Source organism: Hyperolius riggenbachi, chromosome 3 (genome assembly GCF_040937935.1).
Source record: "Hyperolius riggenbachi isolate aHypRig1 chromosome 3, aHypRig1.pri, whole genome shotgun sequence".
NCBI lineage: Eukaryota > Metazoa > Chordata > Amphibia > Anura > Hyperoliidae > Hyperolius > Hyperolius riggenbachi.
In genome coordinates this window covers 276,261,502-276,281,380 of record NC_090648.1, presented here as the reverse complement: position 1 = coordinate 276,281,380, position 19,879 = coordinate 276,261,502, and the positions used below count along the sequence as shown (strand labels likewise).

The window sequence follows — 19,879 nt, the reverse complement described above, 5'->3', positions numbered from 1 at the left end:
AGGTGCTCTGTCACTATGCAAAAAAGGAGATAGTGGTCAGAACAAGCCTCTACCCCATCCTGGAAATCATGGGTACAAGCAGTTAACAAGGCTCTTCCTACAGGATTACATATCACAACAGGAACTGTCCAAAATGTTCTTTTTAAAAAATCTGGGACAAATAGGTTGATATCTTCGCGCCCAAGCTCTCCTACTAGGTGACTCCTCTCCTTACTATGTGGCATTCATGCTTCCTCCAACACCTCTAGTTTGATGGTGTGTCAGTGGGGCCTGAAGGCTGTGGCTGGATGCCATCCCCCCCTTCTCTCTTTTTTTTTTATTTTTTTAGTCCAGCCATTACTTTGCCCTAAGAAGTTGTATACTGGAAATTCTTGTTGGGATACCTCCTGTGACTCAAGTTAACCAAGCTACCCTTTTCGGTAGTTGTAGATTACCGTCACTTCATAAACCAAGTTAAAGGGATGCTGTAGGGGGGGGGGGGGGGGGTCGGGGGAAAATGAGCTGAACTTACCTGGGGCTTCTAATGGTCCCCCGCAGACATCCTGTGTTGGCACAGCCACTCCCCAATGCTCCGGCCCCGCCTCCAGTTCACTTCTGGAGTTTCTGACTTTAAAGTCAGAAAACCACTGCGCCTGCGTTGCCGTGCCCTCGCTCCCGCTGATGTCACCAGGAGTGTACTGCGCAGACACAGACCATACTGGGCCTGCGCTGTGCGCTCTTGATGACATCAGCGGGATCGAGGACACGGCAACGCAGGCGCAGTGGTTTTCTGACTTTAAAGTCAGAAATTCCAGAAGTGAACCGGAGGCGGGGCCGGAGCATCAGTGAGCGGCTGCGCGGGCACAGGATGTCTGCGGGGGACCATTAGAAGCCCCAGGTAAGTTCAGCTCATTTTCCCCCGACCCCCCTACAGTATCCCTTTAAGCTGAAGCCTAAACAATAATAATAATAATGAAACAAAACAGATGCTTACCAAAGGAAAGGTCCTCAGGGTCCTATAGAGCCTCTTTACTTCTGCAGTGCCCTCATAGCACCTTGACCCCAGTTAGCAGACTGTTCACTTCCGCCGCGGCAGGCTTCAGAAATGTTTGGGAGCCCAATAGCTCCCAAAGACCAGCTGCTCTGTAGTGCGCATGCGCGAGTGTGCTCTCTTACATACTTGCAGCACAGAGCCACCTGTCTTCGGGAGTACTTGGGCTCCCAAAGACGTCCAAAGCCTCCTGCGACAGGAGATTTAAATACGGGCTCAGTGCTGGAATGAAGGGACCATGAGAGGAATGGGAAGGCTCTATAGCAGGTTTTCTCAACCAGGGTTCCTTGAGGACTCTGCAGGGGTTCCTTGGCATTTTACCCTATCATGAGGGAAGTATAACAGAGAACATTATAATAGGTGGCACTGTAAAAAGAAGCACTAAATTGGGGGTCAGAATAATAATGAGCACATTTTAATGAGTGGCAGTGTAATAGGAGGTAGTGAAATTAACAGCCTAACCCACTTTTAAAGACCATACCTCCAGAAAAATAAATGCAGGGGTTCCTCGAGACCAAAAAATTGTTTGCAGGGGTTCCTCGAGATCCAAAACTAATTTGCAGGGTTCCTCCAGGGTAAAAAGTTTGAGAAAGGCTGCTCTATAGGATCCAGAGCCTTCGCCCTCCTTAGGTAAGTATCTTTTTTTTATGTAGGCTTTAAGTTTGCTTTCAGGTCTGGGCTGAGTGTAGTTTTATTTTTTGATTCTGCCTTGTTATTTTGGTCTTCAGTATATTCCATTCTTAATTAAGTATCCATATACTACTAAAGCATTATTTTAATTATGTAAACAATGCAATCCTTCAGTGGCTGTAGTAGCTGCTCGTAATCATCTACTCATATTTCCACTATGGCTATTGTATAATGTTTACCCTTTTGAGATACTCTCCTGTGCTTATGCAATGGATTGTATCAACTGTGTATTGCTCCAGGCTTTCTCAATAAACTTTTATTGTAAAAAATAACTCTTTAAAAAGGGTAATATGGACATGTAGTTAGTATTGCAGTAGAGGATACAATAAAAAGACAGATGGAACCTGGACCGTGTTTGTGAGAATAATAAAGCTGTAGTCATATGCATATAAATATATGGCAAACCTTGATTGCTATATTTCCCATATAGTGTGCACATAATGAAGAAATAGAATAATAAGGTTGTGTTTCTCACGCTAGGAATTGCACGCAATAGCATGGAGGTTTGTGGTTTAAACATCCAAATTTTGCCAGAAAAGGGTTTAAAAATAATTTTTAATCTCCTGACTCTAAAGTGTTTGCAACTTTATGTATTGCAGGTTCAAACATATAACTGATGGAAAGGTTGGCAACCTAGGTATTCTTACAATGTTCTTTCTACAATCCTTACACTGGTCCAGATACTGATGGGTACAGGAGATGGCAGGTAGCACAACTGGACTTTTACATTTAAAATATATAAAGCATGCAAGGAGTATTGGTAACCATGGATGCTATTCTACCATTTTTCCCCTCACTATACTTTAATTAGGCTTATTATTTCAAATAAGTCTCCAAGTTATTAGGCTTATTGTTTCACATAGGTTTTTTTAAGTTACCTCCCAGGGCAGGTACACCACAAGATCAGGCTTTTCCAAGAAACCAGAAACCACAGAAAATTAAACTACCACCATAATTAGTCAGTATTGGGGTTTGTCTCTTTCTTTATTTTGATACAGATACTAGATAGTGACTGAGTAAGAGAAGGTCTGTGACTGAATAGTTAGCCAAAACAGAGGTTATCCTTACTGAAATTGTTAAGACACAGAACATTTCTCCTGGTGGAGTCAAGAGCTGCATCCACTAGGGCACACTCAGTAGGCAGTAGCAGTGTTAGGAAGTCTTGCCCAAGGTCTTCTGAGATTCTAACCCTAGTATCCTGTGTCAGAGGAAGAGCCCTTAACCCCCTTGGCGTTATGATTTTTTCCGGATTTTAGGGTCTAAAAGCAGTGCAATTTTTTTGCATGCTTTTAGATCCTAAAACCTGGAAAAAAAATTCATCCTGCTAGGGAGTTCTGCAGCAGCCCAGCACTCACTCAACTCCCTGGGATCCAGTGCTGCAGTCCTGTGTGGGTGGTGCTCTAACCCTATAGTGAGATTGCCAGCTGGCGTCATGATGACAGACGGCGATCTCACCAGGGGGAAGCAAAGCCTCGGAGTTAAGGAAGAAGAATGGCGGCGACACCGGGATCCCCCGGGAGGTGAGTTAAAACGCCATTGCGCACATTCTTGTTTTTTCAACCCCAAGCTGAACTCGTGATTACTGCTAAAGAGGTTAACCAGTACAATATCCAGCCACTGTATCAGGATGAAGTTATGTAGGCGAAACTTCCTCAAAATACGGCCATGGCAAACTTTTGTCAGCACCGTGCATCATTTCCATTTATGGAGGCCAAGAGACTAGGCCAGAGCTGAGAAAACTATGGCCTGCGTGCGCTGTACACCCGGTCCAACAGGCAGCCGGATTCCTCTTTCCCCTCCTCCCTGCCGAGTGGCGAGAGAGCTATTAGCGGGGTTAACTCACATAGCACTTCCTGCTTTGCATCTCCATAGTAACATCCATCATGTAATTTGCTGGTATGTCGTGACGGCCTGTTACTATGGAGACACGATGCAGAAAGCCATAATGTAGGTGAGTTAACCCTGCTAATCACCCACTTGCAACTCTGCAGGGAGGGAGGGTGAGTGAAGCGAAAGGCGGAAGCCAGCCATGTTAGGAATGCGGCCTGGTAGGTGTCCAGCATTCTCCTTGATACAATTGGAATTATCCTTCACCATGAGCCCAGGTACCGTGGCTCAGACTTTTGCAGCACTCTGCCTTGCATCTAGTACCAGCTTCTATTGCCTATATACTGTTTGTGTTTGTCATTCAGCGTAACAGCATACAGGGTGTGATGGAGGTGCAAAGTTTTCTCCCCCAATATTGCAAAGTGTGTTCACATAAAAATCTTGTTACACATTACTGTTTTACATAAATAGAAAAAGAAAAAGAAAATCAATGCATAATCTACTCATAAAATGCTGTGTAACCAATAAAGATATGCATGTCCACCACCTACCTTTGTGACAAAGGGCAGTCTGCATAAAGGCACATAGTAATCATGACATTATATGTCAATATGTTCTAGCCCCCTGAACGTAACGGCTTCATTTTTCCATTACAATATTTTGTGCGTGAAAAGTATTTATGTCACATTAAATTATATCTAAAATAAGTAACTCTTATGCAGTAACATAATTCTGTAAGCAAGGCAATAGGAGTTAAAACTGGATAATTAAACCAGACAAACTATTGCCATTTCAGATTTGCAGAACAGCAGCAGACATGTATGAAATCTCCCAGTTAGTGGGATGTTATGTCCTTGTAGCTGCCCACTAATCAATGGGATGCCGATTTGCTTGATTGTGAGGCAATCAAACGTACTTACGTTTTACTGGGCCAATTCCAAGCTGCACTAATAGCTGCATTAACTAGGAAAATTTGCATCCCACTGACTGTCTCTACTGCCCAGCCTTCTGTATTCAATTTCCAGCTAAAAAAATGTTTTAAGTCAACGTTCAAGCTTTTAAACAATTCCAAAATAAGTAAATTCCTTCTCAAAGTACTACATAGGTTGACGTCAGGCTGAAATATGTCAGACTCCTGAATTGATATTCCCGCCTTCATGTGTAAACTACATTTGGATTCTGCATGGTACACCGATTAACAGGACCAATTCCTACATCTATTGTCTTACCCGTAAAAAAAAGGATCAAGGAGATTCAACATCCAAATGTAGTTTTACAAACCTATGAGTACTTGTAGGAAGTTGCCTTGTTGATCTCTTTCTGCAGAACAGCATCGCTGTTATGGAGCTGCAGAGAGTGGCCACAAGGCAGTTATGAAGATCAAGTGACACTAAGTTCTGTAGCCCAAAGAGGAGGTTTGCTGTTGTAAGGAAGCTTGGAGATATTTGCAGGTGCACAGATGGCAGCAGAGGCCTCTAAACGCTCCTCCTCAACCACCTCAGGGAGCGGCTCCTGCTCTTCATATGGCTTCTCTAAAATCTTCAATACTCGCCTGACCTGGAGAACACATTAAGAGAATGCATATTTAGAAAATACAAACCTTTCTTATGCACAGTGTAGATTTCAAAGAGATTACTAATTGCAAGAGACAAAAGGTAACTGTGAAGACCATTTTAAAGTCGGGTAGCAAAGGCACATCTAGGGAGAAAGATTTTTCAGAAGAAACCTACCTAAACCTCTTCAAACCCATGAATAAACGTAATCATTGAATTACAATTTCTTACAAGTGGATGAACATTGTGTTGCAATTTGTATGCAGCTTGAAATTGGGCCAATCAAATGCAATTGCTGCAGATCTGGATTGGTTTAATTACAATCTGCAATAAAACTTTAGCTGTGCAGATTTAGCCCTACTGTTTATTCAGTGGTTCTAAGAACCCGTTAAGGCGGTTATACATCTAGATTTTGCAGCCTGATCGACTATCCAATTGGATTATCTTATCAAACTGGATAAAAAAAAAAAAAAAAAAAAAAAAAAAAAAAAAAAAAAAAAAAAAATCGGTGCTGCAACAAGTCCACCCTGTTGATGATTTGAGGCCAAAATCGGTTGAATGCATATATCAGACATGCTGGAGGATAGTGTTCAAAATTGCTTGATTTTTCAATGCACGGGCACCGGGTGGGTCATGTTACACTCGGGGGGGGGCTTATAAAAACGCAATCGCAGGGACAGCAGACAGTGCATAGACTGCACTGTCTGCCATTTCCAACCATGCACGATTTTTGGGGCACTTCAGCCCGCGATCCCATTCAGTATAAAGAATGGGATCGCAAGCCCCGCCCCCGCCGGGATTTACACGCAGAGCCACAGGGCTCTGTGCTGCATGGAAACGAGCCCCAATGGCTGAAAGCATTGTTCTCTCCCGATGAGACATCATGCCTGCACCACACCACGCCCAGTCATTATCATGTGTACTTGTGTTTTAATGGCAGCCGATTGTAATGATGGAATTGATTTCCTACCTCTGAAAAGTCTCCATTTTCAGCAGCTTCTATAGCATTCTGAGCTATGTAATTTCTTAGTATATGCGCTGGGTTGTTGGAATTCATAATTTTCACTCGCTGAGACTGTATAGAGTCACTGTCTTCTGAGCATGGTTTGTCTTTCTGTAAGCGGTCACTGAAATTAAAAACACAGTGAAAAGGCTTACTTCATTAAATTTCAAATAATACAATATTGAATAAGTGAAAAAATGAGTTTTACTAAAGATTAGATATCTGAAGTGCGTACAGCCTCATTTCACAGTCCTAGTAGTTTTAGGTCTCCCTGAGCTCATTAACACAGTAACCAAGCAGCTTGGGATGACCCAAAACCACAAGGAGAGTATAGAGGACTAAAAGACCAAAATGCCCTCCTACTAAAAAGCAATGCTTAGTTTGGCTTGCCTTCTTAAAACAGAAGGAATTTACAATAATTCAGCTTTAAGTGAACATCTGTGGTTACCCACAACGCACGGCTACTGAATTATCTCTTTATGCCCCTGAAGCCAGGCTAGCATCCAGAACTGCTGGCGTTTCACAAGCCTATAGCTTTAATTTCATGACGATTCAAGAATCAAAAGGGGGAGCACAAGCGTAATCGCACAGCACTGCTGAGGAAACTAATCTATATGTACCCTTATGGATGTAAATTCTGTATGTACCGTGTGCCCTAGTGATCTAGAATTCCACTTGCCATCAAGTGACAGCAGACAGACTGTTACAAACAACGTCTTTTTGTTACATTTTATGTAAAGTACCTCTTTAACCACTTGAGGACCGTGGGCTTTAACTAGAGTTGGGCCGAACCCTGTTCGCGAACTTCCGCGAAAGGTTCGGTTCGCGAAAAAGTTCGCGAACCGCAATAGACTTCAATGGGGAGGCGAACTTTGAAAGTTTTAAAAAATTCTATCAGCTGGAAAAATGATAGAAAACATGTTTCAAAAGCTCTAATACCTCGAGCCACACCTAATTGAGTGAAATACACATCACTGCTGGAGGACCCGCCCACCCTCCCTCCTCCAAGCAAGGTTCTTTATACCATTTGCCTGCCTACACTAATTAGTTATGGGACAGCTGCTACACACTCTGCTAGGGAGATTTTAATTGGCCTTCTCCCTCCTCCCTTTCTACCCATTCCCTCCTCCCTCCTACCGGAGGGAGGAGGGTCTCTTCTGCCAGGGAATTATACTATTTTAAAAACCAGTATACATCATACCATAGCCGGGAATCGAACCCAGATCTCACTGTGTGGTGGGCACGTCACCCTAAGCACTGTACCACTACAGTAGTAAGTGAAGCTAGCCTAAAATGTACCATTTATGCTCAACGCAATAGAACCATTAGGTTGCTTAATGGAGAACTGTAGTGAGAGGTATATGGAGGCTGCCATATTGATTTCCTTTTAAGCTATACCAGTTGCCTGGCAGCCCTGCTGATCTATTTGGCTGCAGTAATAATAATAATAATAATCCAAACATTTGTATAGCGCTTTTCTCCTGTCGGACTCAAAGCGCTCAAGAGCTGCAGCCACAGGGACGCGCTCAAGAGGCCACCCTGCAGTGTTAGGGAGTCTTGCCTTGAACTCCTTACTGAATAGGTACTTGGCCTAGCCAGGATTCAAACCCTGGTCTCCCATGTCAAAGGCAGAGCCCTTAACCAGTACACTATCCAGCCACTGTAGTGTGAATCACACCAGAAACAAGCATGCAGCTAATCTTGTCAGATCTTACAAAAATGTCAAACACCAGATCTGCTGCATGCTTGTTCAGGGTCTAGGGATAAAAGTATTGGAGGCAGAGGATCTGCAGGATAGCCAGGTAACTGGTATTGCTTAAAAGGAAATCAATATGGTAGCCTCCATATACCTTTCACTACAGTTCTCCTTTAAAGGGAACCTTAACTGAGAGTGATATGGATGTTTCCTGTAAACAATACCAGTTGCCTGGCAGTCCAGCTGATCTTTGTGACTGCAATAGTGGCTGAATCACACCCTGAAACAAGCATGCAGCTAATCCAGTCTGACTTCAGTCAGAGCACCTGATCTGCATGCTTGTTCAGGGGCTGTGGCTAAAAGTATTAGAGACACAGGATCAGCAGGCAATTCAGGCAACTGGTATTATTTTAAAAGAAAAAATCCATATCCTTCTCCGTTTAGGTTCCCTTTAAGGATTTGTAGCATAAAAGCCAACTCACATTGGCTGGGATTTGAACCTGGGTCTCACTGTATGGTGGACAAGCACACTAACCACTATACCAACTGAAGCTGGCCTGAAATTGCTAACCTAAAACTTACTATTTATGCTCAATACAAGAGAAAAAGTAGACAAGACAAATAACATTTATATCACACTTTTCTCCTGGCGGACTCAAAGGACCAGAGCTGCAGCCACTAGGACATGCTCTATAGGCAGTAGCAGTGTTAGGAAGACTCGCCTAAGGTCTCCTACTGAATAGGTGCTGGCTTACTGAACAGACAGAGCTGAGATTTGAACTCTGGTCTCCTTTGTCAGAGGCAGTGCCCTTATCCATTATACCATGCAGCCACTGCTTACAGATATTTAGCCAGACATGGCCTTCTCTTTTGTGTTATTTGTCTTGTCTACTTTTTCTCTTGTATTGAGCATAAATAGTAAAATTTCAGGCCAGCAATTTCAGGCCAGCTTCAGTTGGTATAGTGGTTAGTGTGCTTGTCCACCATACAGTGAGACCCAGGTTCAAATCCCAGCCAATGTGAGTTGGCTTTTATGCTACAAATCCTTAACGGGAACCTAAACGGAGAAGGATATGGATTTTTCCTTTTAAAATAATACCAGTTGCCTGAATCGCCTGCTGATCCTGTGTCTCTAATACTTTTAGCCACAGCCCCTGAACAAGCATGCAGATCAGGTGCTCTGACTGAAGTCAGACTGGATTAGCTGCATGCTTGTTTCAGGGTGTGATTCAGCCACTATTGCAGTCACAAAGATCAGCTGGACTGCCAGGCAACTGGTATTGTTTACAGGAAACATCCATATCACTCTCAGTTAAGGTTCCCTTTAAAGGAGAACTGTAGTGAAAGGTATATGGAGGCTACCATATTGATTTCCTTTTAAGCAATACCAGTTACCTGGCTATCCTGCAGATCCTCTGCCTCCAATACTTTTAGCCCTAGACCCTGAACAAGCATGCAGCAGATCTGGTGTTTGACATTTTTGTAAGATCTGACAAGATTAGCTGCATGCTTGTTTCTGGTGTGATTCACACTACAGTGGCTGGATAGTGTACTGGTTAAGGGCTCTGCCTTTGACATGGGAGACCAGGGTTTGAATCCTGGCTAGGTCAAGTACCTATTCAGTAAGGAGTTCAAGGCAAGACTCCCTAACACTGCAGGGTGGCCTCTTGAGCGCGTCCCTGTGGCTGCAGCTCTTGAGCGCTTTGAGACCGACAGGAGAAAAGCGCTATACAAATGTTTGGATTATTATTATTATTATTACTGCAGCCAAATAGATCAGCAGGGCTGCCAGGCAACTGGTATAGCTTAAAAGGAAATCAATATGGCAGCCTCCATATACCTCTCACTACAGTTCTCCTTTAAGCAACCTAATGGTTCTATTGCGTTGAGCATAAATGGTACATTTTAGGCTAGCTTCACTTACTACTGTAGTGGTACAGTGCTTAGGGTGATGTGCCCACCACACAGTGAGATCTGGGTTCGATTCCCGGCTATGGTATGATGTATACTGTTTTTTAAAATAGTATAATTCCCTGGCAGAAGAGACCCTCCTCCCTCCGGTAGGAGGGAATAGGTAGAAGGGTAGAAGGGAGGTGGGAGGAGGGAGGCCAATTAAAATCTCCCTAGCAGAGTGTGTAGCAGCTGTCCCATAACTAATTAGTGTAGGCAGACAACTGAGTCAATCGGTATAAAGGACCTAGCTTGAAAGGAGGGTGGGCGGGTTCTCTAGCACTGAAAGCAGTGTGTTTGACAATAACATGTCTGCTGACAGTGAAATGGAGGCTAAAAATTTTGCTCAATACAGCATTATAGGGCGAATCGAACTTCCGCAAAAGTTCGCCTGATGCAGGCGAACGCGAACCCCAAAGTTCGCCTGGAACCGTTCGCCGGCGAACCGTTCGGCCCATCTCTAGCTTTAACCCCCTTAACCAGCTGAGCGGTCTGGACGAGCTCAGCTCGTCCAACACCGCCAGCGGCTGCCGCTCAGGCCCTGCTGGGCCGATTTTAATGAAATAAAAAGCAGCACACGCAGCCGGCACTTTGCCAGCCGCGTGTGCTGCCTGATCGCCGCCGCTCTGCGGCGATTCGCCGCGAGCAGCGGCGAAAGAGGGTCCCCCCAGCCGCCTGAGCCCAGCGTAGCCGGAACAAAAAGTTCCGGCCAGCGCTAAGGGCTGGATCGGAGGCGGCTGACGTCACGACGTCGGCTGACGTCGATGACGTCACTCCGCTCGTCGCTATGGCGACGATATAAGCAAAACAAGGAAGGCCGCTCATTGCGGCCTTCCTTGTTTATTCTGGGCGCCGGAGGCGATCGGAAGATCGCCTCCGGAGCGCCCTCTAGTGGGCTTTCATGCAGCCAACTTTCAGTTGGCTGCATGAAATAGTTTTTTTTTTTATTTAAAAAAAACCCTCCCGCAGCCACCCTGGCGATTTAATCAGAACGCCAGGGTGGTTAAGGACCAGGCACTTTTTTTCCATTCAGACCACTGCAGCTTTCACGGTTTTTTGCTCGCTCATACAACCTACCACCTAAATTAATTTTTTAATTTCTTGTCACTAATAAAGCTTTCTTTTGGTGCTATTTGATTGCTGCTGCGATTGTTACTTTTTATTATATTCATCAAAAAAGACATTAATTTTGGCAAAAAAATGATTTTTTTAACTTTCTGTGCTGACATTTTTCAAATAAAGTTTCTGTATACATGCAGCACGAAAAATGTAGACAAACATGTTTTTGATTAAAAAAAAAACCATTCAGCCTATATTTATTGGTTTGGGTAAAAGTTATAGCGTTTACAAACTATGGTGCAAAAAGTGAATGTTCCCATTTTCCAGCATCTCTGATTTTTCTGACCCCCTGTCATGTTTCATGAGGGGCTAGAATTCCAGGAAAGTATAAATACCCCCTAAATGACCCCATTTTGGAAAGAAGACATCCCAAAGTATTCCCTGAGAGGCATAGTGAGTTCATAGAAGATATTTTTTGTCACAAGTTAGCGGAAAATGACACTGTGACAAAAAAAAAGTTTCCATTTCTTCTAACTTGCGACAAAAAAAAAAATGAAATCTTCCACAGACTCACCATGCCCCTCTCTGAATACCTTGAAGTGTCTACTTTCCAAAATGGGGTCATTTGTGGGGTGTGTTTACTGTCCTGGCATTTTGGGGGGTGCCTAATTGTAAGCACCCCTGTAAAGCCTAAAGGTGCTCATTGAACTTTGGGCCCCTTAGCGCAGTTAGGCTGCAAAAAAGTGCCACACATGTGGTATTGCAGTACTCAGGAGAAGTAGTATAATGTGTTTTGGGGTGTATTTTTACACATACCCATGCTGGGTGGTAGAAATATCTCTGTAAATGACAATTGTTTGATTTTTTTTTTTTAAACACAATTGTCCATTTACAGAGATATTTCTCCCACTCAGCATGGGTATGTGTAAAAAATACACCCCAAAACACATTATACTACTTCTCCTGAGTACGGCGGTACCACATGTGTGGCACTTTTTTACACCCTAACTGTGCTAAGGGGCCTAAAGTCCAATGCGTACCTTTAGGATTTCACAGGTCATTTTGATACATTTGGTTTCAAGACTACTCCTCACGGTTTAGGGCCCCTAAAATGCCAGGGCAGTATAGGAACCCCACAAATGACCCCATTTTAGAAAGAAGACACCCCAAGGTATTCCGTTAGGACTATGGTGAGTTCATAGAAGATTTTATTTTTTGTCACAAGTTAGCGGAAGTTGATTTGTATTGTTTTTTTTTCACAAAGTGTCACTTTCCGCTAACTTGTGACAAAAAATAAAATCTTCTATGAACTCACCAAATATTTTTGAAAGTAGTTTTTAGTTTGTTTTAGCGGGATATCTGTGTGCGCAGGTGACTATTACTGTGCATAATTATTAGGCAACTTAACAAAAACAAATATATACCCATTTCAATTAATTATTTTTACCAGTGAAACCAATATAACATCTCAACATTCACAAATCTGCATTTCTGACATTCAAAAACAAAACAAAAACAAATCAGTGACCAATATAGCCACCTTTCTTTGCAAGGACACTCAAAAGCCTGCCATCCATGGATTCTGTCAGTGTTTTGATCTGTTCACCATCAACATTGCGTGCAGCAGCAACCACAGCCTTCCAGACACTGTTCAGAGAGGTGTATGGTTTTCCCTCCTTGTAAATCTCGCATTTTATGATGGACCACAGGTTCTTAATGGGGTTCAGATCAGGTGAACAAGGAGGCCATGTCATTAGTTTTTCTTTTATACCCTTTCTTGCCAGCCACGCTGTGGAGTACTTGGACGCGTGTGATGGAGCATTGTCCTGCATGAAAATCATGTTTTTAGTGAAGGATGCAGACTTCTTCCTGTACCACTGCTTGAAGAAGGTGTCTTCCAGAAACTGGCAGTAGGACTGGGAGTTGAGCTTGACTCCATCCTCAACCCGAAAAGGCCCCACAAGCTCATCTTTGATGATACCAGCCCAAACCAGTACTCCACCTTCACCTTGCTGGCGTCTGAGTCGGACTGGAGATCTCTGCCCTTTACCAATCCAGCCACGGGCCCATCCATCTGGCCCATCAAGACTCACTCTCATTTCATCAGTCCATAAAACCTTAGAAAAATCAGTCTTGAGATATTTCTTGGCCCAGTCTTGACGTTTTAGCTTGTGTGTCTTGTTCAGTGGTGGTCGTCTTTCAGCCATTCTTACCTTGGCCATGTCTCTGAGTATTGCACACCTTGTGCTTTTGGGCACTCCAGTGATGTTGCAGCTCTGAAATATGGCCAAACTGGTGGCAAGTGGCATCTTGGCAGCTGCACGCTTGACTTTTCTCAGTTCATGGGCAGTTATTTTGCGCCTTGGTTTTTCCACACGCTTCTTGCGACCCTGTTGACTATTTTGAACGAAACGCTTGATTGTTCGATGATCACGCTTCAGAAGCTTTGCAATTTTAAGAGTGCTGCATCGCTTTGCAAGATATCTCACTATTTTTGACTTTTTTGAGCCTGTCAAGTCCTTCTTTTGACCCATTTTGCCAAAGGAAAGGAAGTTGCCTAATAATTAGGCACACCTGATATAGGGTGTTGATGTCATTAGACCACACCCCTTCTCATTACAGCGATGCACATCACCTAATATGCTTAATTGGTAGTAGGCTTTCAAGCCTATACAGCAGGGGTCGGGAACCTATGGCTCGCGAGCCATATATGGCTGTTTTCAGGCCTGCATGTGGCTCTCTGGCTCGCTAAATTCCGGGTGACAGGCGAGACTGTGTCAAATTTTAAATTAGTGCACCGCCTCCTCCATGCCCGGCCACCATCTACTTCCTGTGCGCCTCCTCCCTGCGCTACAACTCCTCCCCTCACATGGTCGTGCTGTGCGCCTCCTCCTCCATACAACGCGGCCAGCACTTTGTAACTCCGCCCCCATGTGTTGCGGCCAGTCAGGCGAGCCCCACCGACCCATGCTGAGGAACCCCGCCGACCCGCGCTGAGGAACCCCGCCGACCCGCGGTAAATTTCAAAGCTGCCTGACCTGGTGAGTGTGCTGTCTCTAATGCAGCACTTTCTGCATCTGTTATAGTCCACTCCAGCACATCACCTGCCTCCCCCCCCACCAACCAATTCACCTGCCACCCAGAACCTCACCTGCCTCCCCCCACCAACCAATTCACCTGCCACCCAGCACCTCACCTGCCTCCCCCCCACCAACCAATTCACCTGCCACCCAGCACCTCACCTGCCTCCCCCCCACCAACCAATTCACCTGCCACCCAGCACCTCACCTGCCTCCCCCACCAACCAATACACCTGCCACCCAGCACCTCACCTGCCTCCCCCCCACCAACCAATACACCTGCTACCCAGCACCTCACCTGCCTCCCCCCACCAACCAATTCACCTGCCACCCAGCACCCCCCCCCCCCACCAAGCAGTTCACCTGCCACCCAGCACCTCACCTGCTTTCCCCCCCACCAACCAATTCATCTGCCACCCAGCACCTCACTTGCCTCTCCCCCACCAAGCAATTCTCCTGCCACCCAGCACCTCACTTGCCTCTCCCCCACCAAGCAATTCTCCTGCCACCCAGCACCTCACTTGCCTCCCCCCACCAAGCAATTCACCTGCCACCCAGCACCTCACCTGCCTCCCCCCACCAACCAATTCACCTGCCACCCAGCACCCCCCCCCCCCCCACCAAGCAATTCACCTGCCACCCAGCACCTCACCTGCTTTCCCCCCCACCAACCAATTAATCTGCCACCCAGCACCTCACTTGCCTCTCCCCCACCAAGCAATTCTCCTGCCACCCAGCACCTCACTTGCCTCTCCCCCACCAAGCAATTCTCCTGCCACCCAGCACCTCACTTGCCTCCCCCCACCAAGCAATTCACCTGCCACCCAGCACCTCACCTGCCTCCCCCCCCAAGCAATTCACCTGCCACCCAGCACCTCACCTGCCTCCCCCCACCAAGCAATATCACCTGCCCACCCAGCACCTCACTTGCCCCCCACCCCCACCAAGCAATTCACCTGCCACCCAGCACCTCACCTGCCTCCCCCCCACCAACCAATGCATCTGCCACCCAGCACCTCACTTGCCTCCCCCCACCAAGCAATTCACCTGCCACCCAGCACCTCACTTGCCTCTCCCCCACCAAGCAATTCTCCTGCCACCCAGCACCTCACTTGCCTCCCCCCACCAAGCAATTCACCTGCCACCCAGCACCTCACCTGCCTCCCCCCCCCCAAGCAATTCACCTGCCACCCAGCACCTCACCTGCCTCCCCCCACCAAGCAATATCACCTGCCCACCCAGCACCTCACTTGCCCCCCCCCCACCAAGCAATTCACCTGCCACCCAGCACCTCACCTGCCTCCCCCCCACCAACCAATGCATCTGCCACCCAGCACCTCACTTGCCTCCCCCCACCAAGCAATTCACCTGCCACCCAGCACCTCACTTGCCTCTCCCCCACCAAGCAATTCACCTGCCACCCAGCACCTCACCTGCCTCCCCCTACCAAGCAATTTACCTGCCACCCAGCACCTCACCTGCCTCCCCCCCCCCCCAAGCAATTCACCTGCCACCCAGCACCTCACCTGCCTCCCCTCCCCCCCAAGCAATTCACCTGCCACCCAGCACCTCACCTGCCCCCCCCCCCCCAAGCAATTCACCTGCCACCCAGCACCTCACTTGCCTCCCCCCCACCAAGCAATATCACCTGCCCACCCAGCACCTCCTTGACCTACCTCTCCACACCCTGACCTGCCGCTCCCATCCTGAACAGCCTCCCCCCACCCTGCAACCTGACCTGCTGCTGTTATGCAGTGTTGCTAACACTGCATAACAACGTTGTAAAAAATAATTCAGACACTTATTGTACTTGAAAAGTGTTGGTTTTGCATAAAATGCATACATTTGCTTGTATTTAGTTTTAAACATACTGTATGGCTCTCACGGAATTTCATTTCAAAATATGTCGTGTTTATGGCTCTCAGCCAAAAAGGTTCCCTACCCCTGCTATACAGCTTGGAGTAAGACAACATGCATAAAGAGGATGATGTGGTCAAAATACTCATTTGCCTATTAATTCTGCACTCCCTGTAGTAGGGATGGTCAAGGAGATGCAAATAATTTTGTGCTAAGGGCTCTTTCACGTCTGAGCTTATCCTGGGCGTTTTGACGCAACAGTGATAAAGTGCATTTTCCAAGGTAAAATGAAAGTCCATAGACTTTAATTTTACCTTTCACATCTAACACTGCTTTTTTGTGCGTTGCAGTTCAAACGCTCCTCAAAGCTTTTAATAGCCTGACGTTTGTGTTACGTATTGCAATGAAAGTCAATGTAAAACGCAAGCTCAAGAGAAGAGCATGTGTTAAAATGTTTCAACGCACGCAGTTACAGTTGAAGGAAAAAAAAAATACAAGCACCTGCGTTTTCCTATGTGCTGTGATGGATTGAAAACACATTAAAAACACAACGCACCGCACCACAACACATACAGTGGTGTGAAAAACTATTTGCCCCCTTCCTGATTTCTTATTATTTTGCATGTTTGTCACACTTGAATGTTTCTTCTCATCAAAAACCGTTAACTATTAGTCAAAGATAACATAATTGAACACAAAATGCAGTTTTAAATGATGGTTTTTATTATTTAGTGAGAAAAAAAAAACTCCAAATCTACATGGCCCTGTGTGAAAAAGTGTTTGCCCCCCTTGTTAAAAAACAACAACTGCCCAATGGTCCATAGCCTATAGATGGAAAACTCCCACACTTGACATAGATCTAGTAAAGCATCGTCTGGATATGATCAGGCTGATGGATCGTATTTACTATTTAAGTATTGAAAATAAAGATCGATTTAACATAATTTGGGAAGATTGGGCAATATACAGAGGACACCATTAAATGATAAAGCATGTTATTCCTTTTTTTTTCAGTTTCAGGCTAAATACTCCTGGGGGAGGGGAGGTGGGGGGACGAGGGACGCAAGGCTAGTTGCCCATGCACTGAGTTAAAAGGGTTTAATGTGATTAAGGTTGTTAGAACTGTTTATTATTACTGTCGCCACATTTTGTAGTATTATAAATTGAAGAGTAACGTTAAGCCTATGCATTCTTAAGCATTGTCTATATGCAGAAGTTGTATTTTTAAGATTCCATCTTTGTAATAATTTGATACGACTTGATTTGATATCCTGTTTGCTGAATTTTTCAATAAACCTCTTCAATATAAAAAAAAACACAAAAAAACAAAAACAAAACAACAACTGTGGTTTATCACACCTGAGTTCAATTTCTGTAGTCACCCCCAGGCCTGATCACTGCCACACCTGTTTCAATCAAGAAATCACTTAAATAGGAGCTATCTGACACAGAGAAGTAGACCAAAAGCACCTCAAAAGCTAGACATCATGCCAAGATCCAAAGAAATTCAGGAACAAAGGAGAACAAAAGTACTGTAATTGAGATCTATAAGTCAGGTAAAGGTTATAAAGCCATTTCTAAAGCTTTGGGACTCCAGCGAACCACAGTGAGAGCCATTGTCCACAAATGGCAAATACATGGAACAGTGATGAACCTTCCCAGGAGTGGCCGGCCGGCCGACCAAAATTACCCCAAGAGCGCAGAGAAAAAAAAACTCATCCGAGAGGCCACAAAAGACCCCAGGACAACGTCTAAAGAACTGCAGGCCTCACTTGCCTCAATTAAGGTCAGTGTTCACGACTCCACCATAAAAAAGAGACTGGGCAAAAACGGCCTGCATGGCAGATATCCAAGGCGCAAACCACTTTTAAGCAAAAAGAACATTAAGGCTCGTCTCAATTTTGCTAAAAAACATCTCAATGATTGCCAAGACTTTTGGGAAAATACCTTGTGGACCGAGACAAAGGTTGAACTTTTTGGAAGGTGCGTGTCCCGTTACATCTGGCGTAGAAGTAATACAGCATTTCAGCAAAAGAACATCATACCAACAGTAAAATATGGTGGTGGTAATGTGATGGTCTGGGGTTGTTTTGCTGCTTCAGGACCTGGAAGGCTTGCTGTGATAGATGGAACCATGAATTCTACTGTCTACCAAAAAATCCTGAAGGAGAATGTCCGTCCATCTGTTCGTCAACTCAAGCTGAAGCAATCTTGGGTGCTGCAGCAGGACAATGACCCCAAACACACCAGCAAATCCACCTCTGAATGGCTGAAGAAAAACAAAAAGAAGACTTTGGAGTGGCCTAGTCAAAGTCCTGACCTGAATCCTATTGAGATGTGGCATGACCTTAAAAAGGCGGTTCATGCTAGAAAACCCTCAAATAAAGCCGAATTACAACAATTCTGCAAAGATGAGTGGGCCATAATTCCTCCAGATCGCTGTAAAAGACTCGTTGCAAGTTATCGCAAACGCTTGATTGCAGTTATTGCTGCTAAGGGTGGCCCAACCAGTAATTTGGTTCAGGGGGCAAATTCTTTTTCACACAGGGCCATGTAGGTTTTGAGGTTTTTTTCTCACTAAATAATAAAAACCATCATTTAAAACTGCATTTTGTGTCCAATTATGTTATCTTTGACTAATAGTTAATGGTTTTTGATGAGCAGAAACATTTAAGTGTGACAAACATGCAAAAGAATAAGAAATCAGGAAGGGGGCAAATAGTTTTTCACAACACTGTATAAAAAAAGCATTAAAATGCATACTTGAAAACATATGCATTGATCCGTCACCAACGCCATTTCAGATGTGAAAGAGCCCTTATGTAGGTTTATGCAAATTTATGCAGCTTCAAAAAGGACCAGATTTCACATTTGCAAGAGTTGGTCCATTTGTAAGATGCATACATTTTCACAGAAAATGTGCATATTCCTGCATCACAATTATTTGCATCTCCTTACCTTACTTAGGCACTACTGTGAAATCCAGCTGAGCTACATAGCGGCTGGATAGTGTAATAGCGGCTGGATAGTGTAATGGTTAAGGGCTCTGCCTCTGACACAGGAGACCTGGGTTCGAATCTCGGCTCTGCTTGTTCAGTAAGCCAGCACCTATTCAGTAGGAGACCTTGGGCAAGTCTCCCTAACACTGCTACTGCCTATAGAGCGCGTCTTAGTGGCTGCAGCTCTTGCGCTTTGAGTCCGCCAGGAGAAAAGCGCGATATAAATGTTCTGTGTTTTGTTTGTTTGTTTATTGTGCAAACTGACATTCATATTTTAATATGTATTTTAGTACATTACAAAAGAATAATTTTATATGCACTGTAATTTGTTTAAACAAGTGTATTTGAGTGTTAACTGATGTCAGCTCCTGTACCAATTCTACATCATTTTCAAAATCTTTGCTCATGACATCAAATTAATTTTCATGGGATATTAAATTGGGGTTGTGGACTACAAATTAAGTAATACAATAGTACTGTACGCTACATATGCACTCCCTGCATAGCTTTTGTGAATCCACTGAGAGGCCTGGTGCACACCAAAAACCGCTAGCAGATCCGCAAAATGCTAGCAGATTTTGAAACGCTTTTTTTTATTTTTCTGTAGCGTTTCAGCTAGCGTTTTGCGGTTTTGTGTAGCGGTTTTGGTGTAGTAGATTTCAGATACTGTTACAGTAAAGCTGTTACTGAACAGCTTCTGTAACAAAAACGCAGGCAAAACCGATCTGAACAGGCGTTTTTCAGAGCGGTTTGCGTTTTTCCTATACTTAACATTGAGGCAGAAACGCATCCGCAATCCAAAAAAATGCCTCACCCCGGGAGTATGCGTTTCTGCAAAACGCCTCCCGCTCTGGTGTGAACCACTCCATTGAGATACATTGACCAAGCGTATCCGCAGCCGCAAGCGGCTGCAGAAACGCTGAAAAAGCTGCTTGGTGTGCACCAGCCCAGAATGTTGTGCACATTGCATGCAGAGTAGGGATGATCAATGATATGCAATTTTTGTCTGAGTTGATGCAAATGACCTGGGTTTAAATTGGTCCATTTTCAAACTGCATATATTTGCAAGTGTAAATCTGCAAGTGCGGTCTAAAAAAATGTGCTAAAGATTTTAGGAGCTAGATTAGATAATAGT

The 19,879-nt window shown here is 44.8% G+C and overlaps 1 protein-coding gene across 1 annotated transcript in view; it reads right to left on the bottom strand.

The window, feature by feature from the left end:
* Positions 1-2,685: 2,685 nt before the first annotated feature.
* SELENOO (selenoprotein O) overlaps positions 2,686-19,879 on the bottom strand; it is a 43,748-nt gene continuing 26,554 nt past the window's right edge. Inside the window, exons 8-9 of the mRNA XM_068276351.1 lie at positions 6,071-6,227; positions 2,686-5,104 (exon numbers count right to left, since the gene is read on the bottom strand). Coding sequence (XP_068132452.1) covers positions 4,919-5,104; positions 6,071-6,227 — 343 coding nt within the window. The 3' untranslated portion in view covers positions 2,686-4,918. The remainder of the gene's footprint in view (positions 5,105-6,070; positions 6,228-19,879) is intronic.